This window comes from Pyrgilauda ruficollis, unplaced genomic scaffold, assembly GCF_017590135.1.
Source record: "Pyrgilauda ruficollis isolate IOZ18807 unplaced genomic scaffold, ASM1759013v1 scaffold15, whole genome shotgun sequence".
NCBI classification, from domain to species: Eukaryota; Metazoa; Chordata; class Aves; order Passeriformes; family Passeridae; genus Pyrgilauda; species Pyrgilauda ruficollis.
In genome coordinates, this window is record NW_024513654.1 from 12,204,553 (window position 1) to 12,220,227 (window position 15,675).

A 15,675-nucleotide genomic window follows, 5' to 3' on the forward strand; every position below is an offset into this window, starting at 1 on the left:
GCTGCTGCTGGTGGAAGTCACCTGAGACCAGAACTATAATGTCATGCAGTGACACAAGTCCCCAAGCAGACCACATCTGGGGACTAGCTGGTCATACTGAGGACACTGAGTTGTCATAACAGTGCAGGGATGTTTATTTCATTATTCGCCTGTTTAAAGAGGCCACGGGGACCTTGGGCGTGGGAGACTATTAAAAGCTAATCCATTTAGTTCCCATTATTTCTCTTTAAATCTTCTAGCTTATTAAAAAATGGAAGTTGTCCATAAAGAGAAGATTAACCAAAGTTCCTAAACCCTGAGTAAGCGGGAATCTGAGCCTTCTGGCTAGTTAGTCCCTGTTTGGTGGTTGGCTCAAGCCCAACTGTCCACCACAGGCTTTTTTAAACACACATGTAGGTCTTGCTTAGCCAGCTTCCACTGTATTTGCTGTTCCACTCAGCAGTGTTGCAATTTTCTTTGTATTTATTTAATTTCCAGTGAAACATACTGCCCAGAAAAATGCTAATTGCTGCAAGGTATTTCTAGACACATTTGGAAAATTGTTATGAAGTGCTCTGTTCCAGAAACCTTGCCTCACATTGTTCGTTTTCATTTCTTTGCTATGAGGAATTGTGAGCCATATGCCAAGTTCCTCCTTAATTGTAAAGTTCTGTGCATTTTGTTTATTTTGCTGGTCAAGACTGCTATGCACATAAATTTCATTCAGGGCATACAGTTCTTTAGAGGTTTTGCACAAATAAAAACATTTCTCCCTCTCTGCGTTTGTTCCTCTCCAGTGTTACTTGAGAAGCGTTGGGATTTAGGTTCCTGCTTCAGAATTGATTGACAAGAACAGTAACAAAACCAAGATCAGTTCTCTTGTGAAAATATAAAGGACTATGAATTGCAGAGTTGGGAAGTGCTCATAGCCTCATCAGGCTTTGAATCCAGTCATTACTGGATTTTACAGTTTAATGTCACTATAACTGTGCAAGGACAGTTAGACTTGTGAAATTTTGGGGCATGGTGTTGGAAATGTTACCAGAAGTGGCCAGGAAATTTTTATGCCCTTCTTTTGTTTCCCCTATCTGATACTATTTCATCCCCTAAAGTTATCTCAAGCCCAAATACTATCTCTAAATACGATTACAAATATTCAGAATATTCATCTTTGATTGAAGAAGGAATAAAATATAACTCCGAAAATGTAGAATTAGAAAATAAAACCAAAGTGGTATGATAAAAAATAGTATATGGAATGGTCAATACCTGCCTGAAGAGGCAGAACTTAGCAAAAGAATAATTTCATTGGTTTTAAAAATTTAAAGCAGTTTATTTCTTCTCTAAGGCAGCTGCCTAAACATCCAGCACCCAAAGATGAGACCTTTGGATGATAGGGTGGTATCTTCTTTAGGTTGCTCACGTGCTTTGTACCAGACAAATAAGGTCAGTGGGGAAGTTTGCTGCTGCTGGTGGAAGTCACCTGAGACCAGAACTATAATGTCATGCAGTGACACAAGTCCCCAAGCAGACCACATCTGGGGACTAGCTGGTCATACTGAGGACACTGAGTTGTCATAACAGTGCAGGGATGTTTATTTCATTATTCGCCTGTTTAAAGAGGCCACGGGGACCTTGGGCGTGGGAGACTATTAAAAGCTAATCCATTTAGTTCCCATTATTTCTCTTTAAATCTTCTAGCTTATTAAAAAATGGAAGTTGTCCATAAAGAGAAGATTAACCAAAGTTCCTAAACCCTGAGTAAGCGGGAATCTGAGCCTTCTGGCTAGTTAGTCCCTGTTTGGTGGTTGGCTCAAGCCCAACTGTCCACCACAGGCTTTTTTAAACACACATGTAGGTCTTGCTTAGCCAGCTTCCACTGTATTTGCTGTTCCACTCAGCAGTGTTGCAATTTTCTTTGTATTTATTTAATTTCCAGTGAAACATACTGCCCAGAAAAATGCTAATTGCTGCAAGGTATTTCTAGACACATTTGGAAAATTGTTATGAAGTGCTCTGTTCCAGAAACCTTGCCTCACATTGTTCGTTTTCATTTCTTTGCTATGAGGAATTGTGAGCCATATGCCAAGTTCCTCCTTAATTGTAAAGTTCTGTGCATTTTGTTTATTTTGCCGGTCAAGACTGCTATGCACATAAATTTCATTTGGGGCATACAGTTCTTTAGAGGCTTTGCACAAATAAAATAAAAACATTTCTCCCTCTCTGCGTTTGTTCCTCTCCAGTGTTACTTGAGAAGCGTTGGGATTTAGGTTCCTGCTTCAGAATTGATTGACAAGAACAGTAACAAAACCAAGATCAGTTCTCTTGTGAAAATATAAAGGACTATGAATTGCAGAGTTGTGGCTGTCAGGGCTGTGTGGCTTCCCTGCTGCATGCTCAGCAGTTCCTTCTTCCTTGCAGTACAACACATTTTTCTCTTACCCAGCACAATCCATAGAGCTCAAAAAGAAAATAAATATTGTAGTCATTGAGAGCCTTCTGCTGTGGCCAAGCTGCAGGGTTTAATCTTTGAGGAAGAACTCATTAGAGAGGAAACATGCTTCAAGGTTTCCCTAAAGCAGCTCCTCAAGTCCATTTTTCCAGAGGTGGGGATCTGTGCCAGGCTCAGCCACCCAAGTCCAGGTGCTGGTCCCCAGTCCCAGCTGTGCTCGGAGCTGGGATGGGGTCCCTGGAAGTGCTTTCCTCACATGCTCCACACCTTGTGTCACTCCAGCCACACTGGCAGGGAGTCCAAAATGCAGGATATTCCTCAGAGCAGAAACGTAAAGCTTGGGTTTTCATCAGGAGGAGAAGATGCAGGCAGGAGAAAGGCAGTGTCCTGTTGAAGGAGGTGCTCCGGGTGCATGCGGGTGCGGAGCTGGGTTTGGGCAATGCTCACCTCTGCCTCAGCACAGGGAATGCAGAGGGTGTTCTCGTGCTGTGCCTGCAGTTTGTTTTGTCTTACTGCCCAGTGCTGTGAAGATTTTAGAACAGCTTAAATTTTAACTCTAGTGCTTCCAGTTGAAGTTACTATTTTCTAAATGGAAAAAATCAGATTCAGGGGAAGGGAGAGTGTGATTTCTTCTGATTCTGGCAAGTGGAGAAATTCTTCTACATTAAAACTTCCTTGCCTAAAAATGTTAGATCATTTTAGTTTTTCTCTTATTCTGACATTATATCTACTGTTTGTAATCTGAAAGTTTCTTTGATTTTTGTTCATCTGGATGAGCTGTAAAAAAACTTGTTATTTCATCCTTTCCTTTCATGACCAGAGGATCTTTTCCCTCAGGTGGTTGAGGTTCCTAGGGCCCTCAGTTTGCTCTTGCTTTATAGTCATCAAAAACAACTTTTGTAATTTCTCTATAGCATTTGTTTTGAGGAGATGTTACCTTTTTCTAGCCAACAGACACAATGCCAGGTTGAATGGGGCTTGGAGAAACCTGATTTGGTGGAAGGTGTCCCATGGCAGGGGCTTGGAATGTGATGATCTTTCAGGTCCCTTTGGCCCCAAACCATTCTGTGATCCTGTGATTTGATCAGTTTTCTTGTAGTCAGGCTGAGTGTACCTTCAATTAGAAGTCAAGAACAGCTTTGGAATGGGCTAAGTCTGCAGCTTCTGAGAAGAACCTGGCTCTTCCCAGAAACTGTGCTAGAGATTTAATCTCAGCTTTTAATTTTAGTTTCTAGGACACTGCAGATATTTACTACTTTGAGTAAAACCCCAAATTAAGCCGGTCAGTTTCTGGGAGTAAATATTTGTAAGTAGCTGCTTACTCCCTTGTGCCTAGGGGAGCACTGTTCATGGGAGATTTCTTTATCAGGATTTAAAACTGTGGTCCTGAGTGGCTACAAAATAAACCAACATCTATCTTGGCCTTCATAAGAGAAGTAAAAATGATCCCTGGTTTTTTTTTTCTTTGTTTTTTTTTTTTTTTTTTTTTTTTTTTTTTTTTTTTTTTTTGTTTTTTTTTTTTACCACTGTTTAGTCTGCATTTAATCTGCCAAGGCTTATGCAAGTTTAAATTGATTAAAGTGTTCTCATTTCCTGTCCTGAACATGTTGTGTAATAACCTTCTTTAGCTTTTTTTATTATTTGCTCAGTCTCACTCCAGCGCTGGTGGGTGAAGTAATTACCACATCAGATCAGTTGGTAGGATGCCTTGAAATCTGCCAGCCTGGGGTGTGATTAGACCCTGCCAGTGCAGTTTGTCGGTCATAGGCAGTAAGTGAAAATTGGTGGGGAAAGAGGCATCTTCACCAGCTGTGGCCAAAGACTGCTGCTATGGTAATTTTCCAAAAGACTTATTTTGGAACAAAAATGTACTAGTGGGTGCTATTTGTTTTGTTGTTCAGAAAACTTTTCCAGATCTTCAGTCTCAAGGTATGCTGGTTTTGGGTTCAGTTTCTAAACACTACAAAAGCAAGGGATGACATCTGTCGGAGGTTTGGTGATCTTTCCATGGTTTTTGGTCAGTTTGGTGTGATCATCATCTAAACACAGGCAGGCTGGACTGGAACGATCTCTTGGGTCACAGCTCCCTTGTTTCTGCCTTTCACAGGCACTGTCATATTACCTTTTTGTGAGTGCATTCAGCTGTGTCTTAGTACTGGTGGTTTTTGTCCTCATTTGGGAAACTTACCAAATGTTGCAATTCTGAAATGATCTTGTGATCTTTAAATTTCCCTTCTTGCTCCTGTCCTATAAAGACAGTCAGAAAACTGTGCTGCAGGGATTAAGCCTAAAGGCAAGAGCAGAACTGGACCCTGCAGGTTAGACAAAGAAATGTTGCCGGTGTCTCCTGGAAGTATGTTATTCCTTCTTAAAGCTCTGCATTCTCAGAAACAAGCTGCACAAACATGAGATCAGAAATTATGCTTGAATTAGCTAATAAATAATGTTTCCTGACAGCAGCAGCAGCACCATGTAATCATATGCATTGTACAAAGTATCAGACTGTATTTAGTACTAAATAGTGCTTCTCCTTGGTCTCTTGTAAATCAGAGCTGTCTCGATGTTAAAAGACAAACAGGGATTCAGATTGCAGATTCAGATAATTTGCTCCACCTACTCAAAAGCCAGCTATTTCAGGAGCAAATTTTAGTGACTTACAAGCCCATCTCATATTTCCAAAAGGCATTTCTTTACCGGTTTCCAGTGTTCATCCTATCACTTTGTCTTCTTTAGGAAATACATAAATCTATTAGAAAAGAGCGTCATCTATAACCTCTAAGGCCCCTTAGTGACAAGCCCCATTGTCGAAGGCAGGCACTTTGCCAGGAAACAGTGACTCCAGAGAGAGTGTGCAAGGTTAGAGGGAAAGTACACTACTGCCAGAGAAACTGTATTCCAAGTGGATTTGTGTGGAACAACAACAATATCCAGTGACTGGTTAAATTAGCCACAGATGTGTTTTCTAGAACACTGTCCAAGAAGATATACAGTACTTTAAGGCTTGGTTCAGGCATAATGATCTTCTGAAGTCAAATCAGATCCAAGCAAAATTGCATGGGTACCAGGGAAGCTTTAAAGGAATTCTGTAATATGATTCAGACAAGTAGATGAATCAGACTGCTGCGAGCTGAGCAGGGAGCACATCGGTGAGAGATGAGGTAAGAGGAGCGCGCAGCAGCCTGGGCTGAGCGGATTGCTGCTAGAATCCGGGCTGTGGGATTGACAGGGCCGGTTATGCCGGCCACCTGCCTGGAGCACAACCTCCCCAGGGCTCCTTCCAGCTTCCCCAGCTTCCCCATCTTTCCCAGCTTCCCCGTCTTTCCTGGCTTCCCCATCTTTCCCGGCTTTCCGAATGTGCACTTGCCGTCTCCACCGTGTCTCGCCGTCCCTGAGCCGATGCCGCGTCCTAGGAGGATAATTACTGCACTGAGGGCAGTGCGCTTAGTAAATATTTGGAGAATTTTCACATGCTGAAATCAGAGCACAAGTGAAGGCTCTGGGACCTTTCTCCTACGGGAGAATTTTGTCTTGGCATCACAGCTCGAGCAGTGCATGGGATTTCGGTCTGAGATGGGTGTTGAAAAGCTCAGCTTCCCTCCCACAGACGAGTTCTGACTCTCATTTTTAAGGTTCAGATAAGCCAGTGGAAAGAAGTCCTGTTGAATTACAGATCTGCTTTATGCTTTAAAGTTCTGGGGAAACGTAAGCAGCTTAGTTACTGTCGTAGTTGGAGCAGGAAGCAAGAAAAGCTTTCGTTGTATTCTCTGACCTATTTCTGTACCCTGTTACTTACTTGAACTAAATTGGATATCATGTATTAATGCTGTCATCTAAAAGGGCCTGGAAGCATTCAGCCTAGCGTCTGTTTGTAATAAGCATTAATGGTAAAAGTCAAATTTACAAAATAGCAGTTGGCAAGTTTCAGAGGAATTACAAATAAAAAATTTTCACAATAGAAATGGCTTATCTTGTGCATGAAAATTTTTCTCACTTACTGTTTTTCAGAGCTTTATTACATGTTTTTAATGGTATTGGTGAAAATGTGAAAATGGATCTGTTTGGGTTTGCTTTGAATTTCCAGATATAGTTAGAAATAGGAGGCAAATGCTGTGAATTTATTCACAGAAATTATTTTATTTTCCTTCTTACCTCTTACCAATTACTTGTTTTAATCCAGTGAATTATATTGCTTTGCATCTACTGCTTCCAGTTTCATATCCTTTGAGGTCTGTATTCTGCTTCAGGAGATTTTGCACTTGTATTCTTAGGAATTTTTGCAGGTCACATGGAAGGCCGTGTGAGTGTGCATGCATGCGTGTATGTCTTTGGACAGCATACCAATCATTAGAATAATTCTGCAAAGTCATGGCTTTGCTTCAGGAGAACTCACAAAAAATGAGACTTGACTCTGTTTTCAGGTATATTTGCTGATTTTGACCTATGGAAGCCCAGCATCCTGACAGTGGCAGAATGTATTCATTCTAAAACGTGAGTATTTTGAAAATGTTTGTACTTCTGGTGATATTTCTTCTCTCTTTTCAGGGTCTTTGTAAACAGAAGCTTAGCCATGGAAAAGATAAAGTGCTTTGGTTTTGATATGGACTATACACTTGCTGGTGAGTATCTTCTTAAGTTTTTTGAACACTGACTTAGTTTGGAATATTGCTTCTTGCTTAGCAAAAACCAGCAAAAAGCTGATTGGGTTACTCGAGTTAGCAGGTGCTTCTTCTATTACTAAGGGTATCTTTCACTATTTGTTGCACTTTCATTTTAGGTGTTTCCTTAAATTTGTTATCTGCAAGCTGTATTTGGTCCTAAGCCATGTTACTGTGGTACAGGTCCAAGTGATTATGGGTGTCAAGAAAACCAAAGCTTAATGCATCTGCTTCCTTAGATTCCACTGTATTTTGACAATGCCCCTTGTGCATGCTTGGCTTTGAATAACAAGGTGATTTCTTTCATCCTTGGTGCACATAGCAAGCTACACCTTTGGCCAGCAGGTTCTTCTAGTCCTGGGAGAGTGATTTTTCAATAGGTTTTCCTCTTTCCCCTTCCTGGGTTAGCCACACCAGTGACTGATTTTGAGAAGAGGCATGACAGGGGCAGTGCCTTGTGTCAGCTGAACGAGTTAATTTGTAAAGCTTTGCCCACTCTTTATGACAGATAAGCTTTGGGAGGTTGCATAAGATCTTTTGGTTTCATAAAATTGTTTGCATGACTTCTCCATCTTTCAGATATTCAACAGGCAAGTTCCCTGAGACTTTTGATGAGAGGAAATAAAGCTACCATTTTCTTCATAGTCAGACTTTCATGTTATGTATTTTAAGGAAGGAAGAGATAAAAAGCTCACTTCCACTCTTCTAGGTTATAGTATCACACAGGCTGTAACTGAGGGTGTCATGTACCATCCTGCCTTCTTTCTCATTACCACCTCCAAGGTTATGGATAAAAAGTTCCTATCACCACTGATATTTCAGTTTAGAGCTGTTGTGTATATGAACTGAGAAAATGTGAGGTAGGGTGTCAGGGTCACCTAATAATAGGTTAATGCAGTATGTCAGCTATGGTCATCTGGTTACTGTGTGCTGAGAAGGAATGAGAGATGAGTAAGAAGGAATGAGAGATGGCTGGGGACGTGTGAGGGTCAGAGCTGGGGTCAGAGGCTAAGTGAAGGGCAGGAAGGTTTCCATAGGCTCATGGTTCAACTGCATGGAGCAGTTTTGGAGACTGTGGCAGGTAATTGCAGTTTATATTTAGATCAGTTCCTTGTGGTCTTTTATCTACAAGGAAATAGTTACATATAAAAGGTTTGGTTGTTACCCACCTTATTTATACATCTGTTTAAAGTTCTTGCCACTTTTTAAATCATTAAGTGTATTGTTAATCTGTGCTGGGTATGACTGCAGGCATGTGCTTTCTGTTTGTGTTTCCCAGCTGTGACAGTCTTGTGGCAGTGCTTTAAAGGGCTGCATGAAAAACAGTTGTTTAAGAATAAATACTTTAAAATAAAAAGAAAATAAAAGTTGTGGGTTTCACTTCAGTAACAGAAAAGCAACTTCTGTGCCTTTTGCAAAGGAGGTGGTGGCACTTCCCAAGGACCCAGGTGATCCCAGGGGCTGGTTTGGAGCGTGAAGTTTGTTGCTAATTTCCATCCTGACAGAAGGACAGCTTCAGCACTGTCCTCACTTATCTGACTGTTCATTTTACTCAAATGTTCCTTGTTCCTGTAAACACACAGCAAATGCGTTGTTACCCACAAAATGATGCTTGATTTGATGAATGGAAAAAATGTGAATGTTTCAAGCATGCTAAAGCAGTACCAGGGACATAAAAACCTGGGGCTGGAATATCACAGTGCTCCAGTTGAGCAGGTAAAGTCAGTGCATTTGGGGGAGTTGAGAGACAGGGTGTGAGGCAGAAAAAGAAATGGGATGTGGTCTGAGCAGAAAACTGGAAATCTGGCCCTCTCTGGGGTAAGCTGCTGTCCTGTGACTTCTTCCATGGTACAACAGAGATAATAGTTGCAGATCATTTCACTAGGAGTTGTGAGAATGTAATTAGGTTGGAAAGCTTTTTGCAGATGAAAAACATTATGACTGGTAAGTACTATTTCCCTTTTTTCCACTCAAACTGGAAATTAACCTTTGAAATTACCTGTTTATTTTCATATGTCTCAGAGTCATCCTTTCCTCTCCATGTGGGCTTTCATTTTCTGACCATTATTAGCTACCTATAGCTTGCATACAAGAAAAAATACTATCCACTGCAGGGGTTTTAAAGAGTGCAGTGTTAGAATATGATTACAATTGTAATAAATTAATTGGAAGTTATAATGACGAAGTGGAACAAGGGAAGTATTACAGTAATATGCTATATTCAGTGTATTCATGAGATCCTCTTGTGTTTCCTGATTGGTCACGTTATCCTTTACCCACTCTTTCACATGGGCATGCTACTTCTCTTGATTAAAAAAAAAAAGAAAAAAAAAGTATAAAGAGCCAGTTTATGTGTAATTTAACATCTGGAAATGGTATCTGCATACCAGATGGCTCATGCTGAGCAGAAGCCTTTTGGAGACCATTCAAAACACGTAAATAGGCCAAAGAAAAGAACAGAAGCATCTCCAGTGTCATTAGCTCCTCATCTAGTTTTCTGCATTTGTACTTTCAGACATTGCTAGGTTACTTTTCTGTAAAATTTTTTAAAACATCCAAGCACAATCTTCCTACTCAACAACTTAAGGCAGGCGGAGTCATTGACCCTGCCAAAATCTGTACGTGACATCCCCTTTGTTGTGTACTTTCACATCTGAAATAGACTGTTGACAGTCATACATTTGCCATCTCAGAATGATTATTTTGATACCCATTGAATTACCTGTCTTGTAAAGAAGTACTCCTGTCTTGTCTGTTTCTTCTTTCCAAATCAATGACCACTGGTAGCACCAAAAGTCTTCCTTAGGAGGTGGCTCTGTACCAGAAAACTCCGAATAATTTAATGTATTTTGAACTTTAGAAGCTTGAGACAGTTGTATTCCTGTACCATATGAATTTAAGGACACAGATCTACTTACAATAACCATCTTTTCTGTCTAGAATAATCTAATTTTGGTAGGGACATGGCATTTGCATTTTGAAGTCTATAGTAACAGCTACCATGCACACGCTGCAGTGATCGTGTTCTACTACCAGCATGTCTGAGAATGTCAGCTTGCCAGCTGAGAGCAGTTTTAGTATCATCATGTTACATTGCGCATAAAGTACAATTTCATGTGTTATTTTATAGAGTAGCACTTCTTAGAGTTATTAAATTAAAGAACATTTAACTCAGCATTTAAAATAATTCAAGGCTATCTGATTCAGCATTTGCACAGTGATTGTGTTAGCTTTCAAGCCAAAATTAGGTTAAACTTTGAATTTTTGTAAATAACTCCTGTGTTCCTTGATTGTGCTTGTCTCTTTCCTGAGAAATACTGGTAATGGTTGGGTTAAACAAAGTCTTTTTGTGTAGAAGAGCCTGAAGGTTTTAGCGTTTTTGTCTGAGAAATGATGGACCTTAAATAGCTGAATTTGTAATCACAGTGATTACATCTAGAATTTTGACTGGTGGGAAAATATAATGAAAGCAAATTGAAATAACTCTCACAGGTTTTAGATTTCTTTTTTTCTCATAAAGGATTGTTGTATTCTCATGGAGTGAGTAATATCTCTTACGTGTATGGAAACTCCCAAATCTCCCTAGGTTAATGTTCTAGATACAGTAATATTAGAGGCTCAGAAATCTGTGTTTTGTATGAAACTGGTTGTCCTCATCCTATTCAGTCTGTTAGGGAGTCACATTTAGTACATAAAATAATGCTTTTTAAAGCCAGGTGTTACTGGGAGGCAAGTGGAGGGAGCAGGAAGGGCAGCAGGGGTTGGCTGTGGTTTGTGTGCTTAGTTAAGTAGTTTCTGTTTAAAGTCTTGCAGCAGTTGACACAAGCAGGAGTCATCAGCTATTTCAGCCCTTGCTGTTGGTGGAGGTTAAGACAAGTTTCTGTGATGTTATGCAGCCCTTCATTCCCTGCCTCTGACCTTGCTGCCTGCCAGCCTGGGAGCGAAGCCTCCTTGGGAAGCCACAGCGTTACACCCAGGGCTGAAATTGCTGTCAGGGCACAACTGAGAATTATTGAACAATTCCTGTTTAAATCAGAGAGATTGAAGGTCCTATTGCTGTTATTTTTTGTTTGCTAAATAGTAGTTTCATTTATTATCTGAGTGATTCATCTCTGCTTATTCATCTAGCCAGAAGATCAACAGTCACTAACAATTCTGGTCTGCCTGCCTGTTTTCACCAGTACTGTCAAAACTGCTCGTGCTTTGGTGAAGGAAAATGTTGCATGCAATCCAAAAGATTCATAGTCTTCTCTGTTTTGTGTTTACTACTAAGTGCATAAAATAAAATAAAGGTATGTCAGTGGAGAGTCGTCACAGTGGCACTCACCTGAGCCTGAGGAGTTGGTGACACCCATTGGAAATGCAGCAGAGAGAGATTGGTTTCGCACAGCTTTTATTTGGCTGCTTCCTACTCAGTGTGAGCTACACTTAATTATTGGATCTGGATCCAAATAATGCAGGAGGCCTTGGCATTACCAGCTCTTAAATGGGACAGGCTGCACAATGAGGTGATGGATAGATGTCCCTTGACAGGAGCAGAGCTAAAGCAGTGGGGTTCCCAAACTGGCTGTAATTTCACACTGGGCCGTTGGCAGATGGAGAGGGATAGTAAGAATTACAAACTCAATTGTGCTTGAAAAGATTCCTCTGTGACTACTCTTCTCCAAAAGTTACAGCCTTGTTGAAAGTTTATTTTCTGTCTCTGAGGTAGATAAGAGGTAATATCAATAGACAGGATGCTTTCATTTGGAATTCTTTTCCTGTGCTTAATTCATTGCTCCTTCTGTGTTCTTCAGAAAGTGATAATGAAATTATCAATGACTGCTGAAAACGGTTTCAGTAAAAAAAAGAGGGGAAATGAGGCTTGAAAAATACTGGTTTTGTTGTGTGCAAATGTGATTAATGCAACATAATCTGATTGGTATATAGCTTGTGTCCGGGAAACATTGCCAATTTAATGCCAAGGTTTGGTGCACTGCAAAGATTTTATTGCAAAATTGCTTATGCTTTCAGCTTGTAGCATTTCCCTTCTCATCACGTGGGAAAAGATATGGGAAAGACAGCTTTAGTCTTTCCCAACTCAATCCAAAGTGCAACATGCATAAACAGGTTTTGCCCTTTCCTCAGGTAGGTGTTCATGTCAAAGCCATCCTTGCAATTTGGAAGAGGAAATTTTTCACACCCTCATCTCATTTTTGAAATGCTTTCCTTTACCTGTTGACTCTTCCTACACTCTTCCCCATAAAAGATACACTCAGCCAGAAGGTAGAATTGGATTGTTGCTGTGTGTGATCTGGCAGAATTGAGAACTGATTCTTCAGTCCATCTACTGTTTTTATTGTAGCCAAGTCTATCAGGTTCCTGTGTTTCAGTTTTGTTTAATTTTCATGAGAAATGGGACTCATGAATTTGTACCTTGCATGAAAAAAATTTCTGGATTGCACAAATGAAAAACAAATCATAGATGTGGGAGTTTTATACATGAAAGATTGAGCTGAATACTTAAACTACTGAGCTCATAAACAACTACAGTGTATCTGGATGTCAGTTCGGGTGCTGTTATTGTCTGTTTATTAGTGCTGAACTCTAATGCAAATGTTCTAACAGGCACTCCTGCTTAGGTTAAAGGTTTGCCTTTTTTTCATCATGATATAAGGACCACAGGCTTTGAGGCTCTTTTGGGGAGATACTAAGCAGTTTTGCTTCTTTCCCAGTTTGCTGGATAACGCAGTTCTTTGTGTCATACAGAAATAATGTGGTGGCTGGAGAAAGGATTTGGTGGATGTGCAGGAGAAGCCTTCCAATTCTCCTAGCCAGGACTGGGAGATGCCCTGGCTGCTGCACATCTGCTGTCTGCCTTTTCACATTTGCACATTGCCAGTTTGACAGGTGCAGATTTTGCAGATTTCAGAGGCAGGGTTAGCCATTGGTGTTTTAAAGCTAAAGGCAGACGGAGAAGCCGAATTGTTCCGAGTATGCTTTGAGTTGGATGTCTTTTCAAATACCAGCGCAGTGATTATTGTCGCTGCTCTCTTTGTGTTGCTGCTCTTCAGAGCCTGACCATTTAAAGCTGTGTAATGAGCAAATGAGGTCTGGAGCTGTGGGATCTGAAATGCTGGCACTGGGAAGGAGGAGTGGAGAGAGCATGTGTTGCTTGCTCTGTCCCAGTAAATCACTGACTGACAAACTGCTAATCTGCTGTCTGTGGATTCTTGAAGAATCACAGTGATAAACAGAAGCTGCTGAAAGAACGAGTCTTCACAGTGTAAGGAAAGTTTCAAAAGCTGCTATATTCTGTTTTCTTGCTCTTAAAAACAAGAAGATAACACCAAGCTGGGTCAGCAGGCTGTTAGTATACCAAGGCAAGCTCGATGAAAATAGGGAGGCATTTTTCAATCTAATCGACCCCCTTATCTAGTAATCTTAATACCACAACAGAAGTACTATTAAGTTGCAAATACCCTTGTGATGACTCCAGCAGCTTACTCTGTAGGAGGAACCAAAGCTGAGAGTACAGAAGGCTTTAACTCTGAGATCACGTGTGTGCCATTGCTTTGTGAATGCCTTATTTTAGCACTACAGAAAAACTTCTGTATGTGGCTTCTTGCCAGTATGGGCACTTGAGCTGCATCTAAGCCCAGGTGCACGCTGTTAAACAAATGTGTGGCCTTGGAGCTCGCTCTCTTCAGTGAATATAGAGAAAAATAAGAAGCTGAATCTGTTTGGATGCTGATAAACCTGAAAAATGACTTAGATATATTATGTTAATGACTTCTAGACTTTAAGTAATTTACTTCTTATTTCTAGATGCTAGAAAATTATGTTTGAACCTGAAGCTCGAGCAACTATTTCTTCCCTGTTCATAAGTCTTTACCGAAGAACTAAGCCCATATTTTGGCACAGTAGTTTGTTTCCATGGAAATGCAGGGATATTTCCAATATGAGATTATAACTCACAGTGGGCTGTATCTGAGAGAGGTAAATTGTGAAGACCATTTGTTAAGAACAAAAAGCATTCTCTTGTGTCAGGGAAACTAAAAATTTCCTGTGAAAGAAGAGGTGACTCTGTAGTAATTTTTAAAATATTAATCCAGTGCAAAGGAAAGTTATACCAACTATTAAAATATAGACAAACTGAAGTTTCCTTGAAATGCAGAGTCTGAGTTGCTTCTCTCAACATGCACAATGTGACCTCAGTGCTGCTGTTCTTACCTCAAGCCATTCATTTTTATTCAGCAGAAGAAATCTTTCCAACACGAAGCTCTGCTCTGCCAGCCTCTGAGGCATATTCAAACAGCCCAAATCTTCGTTACATCGCAGGCAAACAAATTGCAGCAGCAGAGAGCTAAAAATATCTAGAATTTACCAATGAGAGCACCAATAAGCCTGCTTTGGGAAGAGTTAAAGCTGATGATACTTGACAACACTTGTTTTTAATAGGAGCAGAAAGGCAGCACTAGACACAACCTGAAGTGTGGACCCAGCAATTCACAGCCAGGCTGCACACACCGTGCTGTGTCAGTCCTTGAAGCAGCCACAAGCCCTGTCTTCACACAGCCTGTTAGCATGCAGAGCGGGATACACTTCCAGGTTAGAGGTTTTAGAGCAGAAAGCTGTGCTGTGCACTTGGGGATGTTTGCAGGAGCATCAGAGGGAAGGAATTTTCCACTGCTCTCAGGCTGCAGTGGGTGCGTCGCTGCGGCTGGGCACTGCAGAGCGCGGGTGCTGCTCTGGAGGGGAGCTCTGGTTTCCACCCAAACCCCAGGTTTGGCATGGTCAGACAAGGGTGCCATGGAGCCACTGGAGCTCACATCCAGAGGATGCAACCTCTGATGATCAGCGACCCTTGCCCTTCTGTTAATCAGATTTGCTGTCAAAAACATCTGTGGGCACAAAGGTGCTCTGCAAGATCTGGCTGCTCATGCAGGGCAGAGCAGCTCGTGTGTTGAGCATACAAAAGTATCCCGGGATGCACCTGGAGGTTTTGTCAAGGTATTGTTTGTTGATCGCTACAGACACATAATTTTTAATGAAATAGAAAAGGCACATTAAGTATTGAAGTGTGCTTTAAAGCTAAGCTTTGTCTTACTGCCCAGGTCACTTCTGTGTTTGAAAAGGTTTCTACGGGTAAAAATTATGCTCAGTCTGGCAGCAGTTTCTTCTCATTTGGACTGAAAGAAAAAATTCAAAGAAACAAACCAGTGTTGCTACCCATGTTGTTTGGTATTATGAAAAGTCAATTTAAATATAGGCTGAAATGCTGCAATAGTCCTGTTCTGCTTTCCATAGTCCTGTTCATTTTTATTTATGGTTTAGTGCTTAAAATCAAACCCCAGGAGACAAGAGGACTGGAGACTGTTCCTAATTGGTTTTCAACTCATTTTGACTGTAGACAAACCCTTTATGGTCACAGTTCAGCCAAGTTCATAAACAAATGGCAAGTCAGAAGTTCACCACGTTCCTAATTGAAAACATGTGAGCTGTCCCATGGATTTCATTTGGGATTTCTTGTGGTTGCAGTCAGGCACGTTTACCACTTTGTCAGTTTGTTTACAGGCGCTGAGCTCCCAGGTCAGCACAGCACAAAGC

At 40.9% G+C, this 15,675-nt stretch overlaps 1 protein-coding gene across 3 annotated transcripts in view; it reads left to right on the top strand.

Moving 5' to 3' along the window:
• NT5C2 (5'-nucleotidase, cytosolic II) overlaps positions 1-15,675 on the top strand; it is a 54,218-nt gene that overhangs the window by 16,386 nt on the left and 22,157 nt on the right. For 2 of the 3 annotated variants that reach the window (XM_041461219.1, XM_041461221.1), the window contains one exon: positions 6,974-7,047. In XM_041461219.1, coding sequence (XP_041317153.1) covers positions 6,974-7,047 — 74 coding nt within the window. Of the gene's footprint in view, positions 1-5,430; positions 5,590-6,973; positions 7,048-15,675 lie in introns of those variants that run through there. The other variant, XM_041461220.1, reaches the window with a different exon arrangement.